This window comes from Zea mays, chromosome 3, assembly GCF_902167145.1.
Source record: "Zea mays cultivar B73 chromosome 3, Zm-B73-REFERENCE-NAM-5.0, whole genome shotgun sequence".
Taxonomy (NCBI): Eukaryota; Viridiplantae; Streptophyta; class Magnoliopsida; order Poales; family Poaceae; genus Zea; species Zea mays.
The window spans coordinates 199,731,745-199,735,600 of NC_050098.1; the positions used below are offsets into that span (position 1 = coordinate 199,731,745).

Genomic DNA, 3,856 nt, shown 5'->3' on the forward strand with positions numbered 1-3,856 from the left:
AGAGCTTAACCCTTGTGTATACAGCTCTCAACCCTTGTGTATACATCATGGTAAGGGATTCTAACAAAAACTAGAGAAAAACGTACATATTTCTCAATACCTTGATAAAAATACCTAAACTATCAACAATAGTTTATATCTCTATGACCCTTTATCTTTCACATTTATATTGTGTACCTTGGTTATGAGATTTAACTTCCTAACTTAGTTGGTAGATTTAGAATCTACATTGCATAACTCTTTACGATATAGATAGCAAAATACTGTCAAAAATATAATTATACACAGATAGTTTATTTATTGCATAGATTTTGACTAGAAGAAATATCTAATTCACTCTCACTCATAGGCATCAAGTGTACTACACATACTTACAGTATGCATGGTTAATTACCACGCAAAATGGAACGAGCAATTCAGTATGGTTAAACCAAATGGAACCTTCCCACGCTAAGTATTTGTACAAATTACAAAGCCATTTGATAAAAACTTTCATGATTTTTCCATCAGGTCCAGTTGCAGCTGCCTGGCGTCAGCCTTGCCCCCAAAAAAAAAGAGCTGACAGTCCTATCAAGATACTAAAAAGTGGCACCAAGAACATGTATCAAGAACACCTGGCATGAATATTGAAAGGAAAACTAGATTCTACTCAAATTGGAAAACCTGGCTGCCCGGGAACTCATTGGACATAGGAAAATTGGCCAAACTTCTTTTCGTTTGGAGTTGTAGAATTAAAGGATGTAAATAAACTCAAGCCAGAACGCCATTCCCAACTTCCTTTCATCTAAGGTTAGAAATCCAAAGGGTGGAGATGGATAGTCAGAAAATATGGAAGCTGGGGTCATTCTTTTCCTTTTTTTGTTAAAACAGTGGATCTGGAGTTAGCATAATGGGATGATCGAGGATGAATAGAGGTGTTGTTCAGAGCTCTCAATCGATCATGGAGTCCTTGGCAATTTCATATAATGAGATAGCAATCTCAATAATCAGCAGTATTATGACACCCCATTCCAGCAGATCAGACCGTCTGTTTTGGAGGACCTCTTGAAGAAAGTGAATGTTATGCTGTTACAATAATAAATCGTAAGCGCAAATGAGAACTTGAAAGATAAAGAACCCAACTTTTGCACTATAGAGAATGAATACACAAAGCACTACCTCCACAAATTTCAGTTTGAAGTCAAGGCTTCCAAAACGCTGATTCAGTTCATATTCCTCCCGAAGATATTCTAGAATTTGTGCATAATTTGCATTTTTCCAAGCAATTTCTGACCTAGCAAAAAACATGGACAAATGACAGTAGGTGAATGTATCGAGAAGCAAAAAAGAAAAGGAAAAAAATAGGCAGGAATCAAGACGTAAAATTGCACTATAAAAGCAACAAGACAGTCAAAGCAGAAACATGGGGATGCATGTAGCCAAGCCAACAAGAATATGATATACTCCAAGGATAGCAAACACAATACTTATAAAAATAGTTAATATTGTGATATAGTGATAGAGTGATGTCTAATTTCTAAGTACAATGATCAAAATCATCAATATTTTTTCAAAGTATTGGAAGAATTTCCAAACAAACAGCAAAACCCACATGTGAACCCCAAAAGGGAATATCAAATGTACGCATAACAGTGGCTTATAGACGTGCTATGTCTAGCAACTTGAATCACACACCTTCACAATCCTCCACATGGGATTGACACATTCTTTGATCCATAAAATATTTAACTTCACATATGCTGTACAAGAAATGGAACCATCCTAAATAGGAAGTATAGTACTTGAGTGTAGTAGACATACCTGTCAAAAAGACCAAGTCTGATGATAACATCCGCAAGATTAGAATTGGCCTTACCCACAAGTTGAAAGAGTTTTTTTCTTTGCATGGTAAAGTTACCGGTTTTCTCCATGACACGATTAATTTCAGTGAATTCCTCAACCATATCATCGACCTATCAAAATTGATAATTTTGAAGTTCAGAACTTTTAGACAAAGCTTTAATGATACTGTGACAACACATAAGTTCATTAACTTTGAGTTTCAGTACCTGCCGAATATAGTGATCAAGGGCGATACTTTGACCAAGAACGCTTGAAATTATGCGAATCCCGTCTGTATCTAAACTTTTAAGAACTATATAATCAAGTCCTCCTTTCATCCATGTTGTCAAGGATGGTTTCTCAACCACTGCATAATCTGTTCATGCAAAATAAATGGCATCAGCTGATGTTGGTCTTACTCTAAACCTGCATCTTTACAAAGAGTCAAACAGTTCAATTCCAGGGGGCATGTGCTTTGTCACAGTGGACGAAAAGCAGTAACAACTTATTTCTGCTAAACAAAAATGCACAAAACACACAGTCTAGGCATGCAACAATTCTCTTTAAGTTGAGTTCTATCACAGTTAACAAATAGCATCTTTGAATATAACAGAAGGGAGAAGGCAACTGTACTGTTTTCGGTCCATGAAAATATTATTAAGGAACACAAAAATGGAGGCCAGTAAAAAGCAGTAAACAGGACGCAGTTTAGCAGTGAGCATACCATCTTTTCTCATCTCTGGAAGCCATCCTGAAGCATGCTTCCTAATTATATCAAGATAGTACTCGGCTTCATGATCAGCAATGTTGAAAAGCACAGCAGAACCATACTGGAAAACAACCACATAGCGATAGCAAAATCTGTTATCCTTCACTCCAATGTTCTGCATAAATATCAACCAAAATCACAAGGAAATCAATTCGTAGCATAGGTCTATGTGCAACTGGTTCAAAGCTGACTGAGATTTGTTCATTTTGATATGAATTTCAGGTCAAAAAAGAAGTGACGCTAAACTGTAATAACTAACCATAATCTCAGGTGGGAACTCGGAGTACCGAAGCGCAATGTAGTTAAGCAAACGGGTCGACGGAGGTACAATATCATTCCCGTGCTCCGCTTGCATGCTCTTCAGATCAATGCTGTCACGGCGAGGAGGAAAAATTGAAAACACGTCGTTTTAGTTCGCAGTGCCAATTGGCATGGACATTTTTAGAATAGTAAGGTAGCACCCGAATGTTTCCTCGATGATAAATCATCAAACACCTATCGAGCAAGCGCGGGAGCGGCGCTGCGTGCTTACCTGGTGGAGAGGAAGTAGGCTTTGACGGGGATGTAGCGTGCTGGGCCCTCGTCCTCCTCCTCCTGGGGCGGCGAAGGAGCCGGGGCCGACTCGGTCGCCGCGCGAATCCAGGCCCAGTACGCCGAACCGCCGAGGCCCGAGTCGCGTGTGTCGTGGGGCGCAACGGCCGCGGCCGACGAGAGAAGCCTCGAGAAAGGCGCTACGTGAGCGGTAGCGGTGTTGGACCCGCGGGCCAGAGATTGTCCCGGTGATGGCACTTGTGCCGGCGGCGGCGCGAGGAAGCGGTGGAGACGGCAGCACGCGCGAAGCCGCCCCATCAGGCTGGCGAGTTGCAGCCACAAAGCTGGCAAGCTCCGCGACCCCACCGTACCACTCCTGGACTTGGAGAGGAAGCATATGACGGAACCCAATTCTCAGTGAAGGCCCGCACCCGCACGAACGGGAGCTGACGGGCCATTTCGTATCATGAGTTGGGCCGCGGCCTCGGATAGGATGATAATGAACTCTAAATTTTACACTATAAAATTTTAAATCAAAATAAATTATAATTGAGTTTTATTTTTATTTATTTTAAAATCAAAATTAGTTAAAGATCCTAAGTTATTTTGAAAAATATTTAGATCGTGATTTATTACCACCTCTAACTTTGGACGGACTAGATCGAAATTCGTAGAGGTGATAATATTTTGTGACGCAAAACTCAAATCTGCCTCCAAAATTATCGATCTAACTTT

General features: G+C 40.3%; 1 protein-coding gene across 2 annotated transcripts; it reads right to left on the reverse strand.

The window, feature by feature from the left end:
* Positions 1-268: 268 nt before the first annotated feature.
* Positions 269-3,554, reverse strand: LOC100382829 (uncharacterized). Of its 2 annotated transcripts, none has more exons than XM_020549870.3 (7): positions 3,123-3,554; positions 2,850-2,961; positions 2,546-2,705; positions 2,049-2,197; positions 1,801-1,952; positions 1,159-1,268; positions 269-1,065 (listed from the first exon to the last, which is right to left on the reverse strand). In XM_020549870.3, exons 1-6 carry the CDS (start codon positions 3,437-3,439, stop codon positions 1,208-1,210), a joined length of 951 nt encoding a protein of 316 aa, XP_020405459.1. In that variant the 5' UTR covers positions 3,440-3,554; the 3' UTR covers positions 269-1,065; positions 1,159-1,207. The 2 variants fall into 2 exon arrangements, with proteins under 2 accessions (XP_020405459.1, NP_001353731.1); NM_001366802.1 differs by having other exon boundaries at positions 428-1,065; positions 1,159-1,273; positions 3,123-3,490.
* Between the last annotated feature and the right edge of the window lie 302 nt (positions 3,555-3,856).

What these genes read in the sequence shown, in the direction of transcription:
- LOC100382829 (NM_001366802.1), bottom strand. Translation starts at nt 3,439, where the DNA reads ATGGGGCGGCTTCGCGCGTGCTGCCGTCTCCACCGCTTCCTCGCGCCG. An exon ending in AGTTCCCACCTGAGATTATG is followed by an intron (nt 2,706 to 2,849) that starts GTTAGTTATTAC and finishes ATATTTATGCAG; the next exon opens with AACATTGGAGTGAAGGATAA. An exon ending in TCAAACTGAAATTTGTGGAG is followed by an intron (nt 1,066 to 1,158) that starts GTAGTGCTTTGT and finishes TTATTGTAACAG; the next exon opens with CATAACATTCACTTTCTTCA.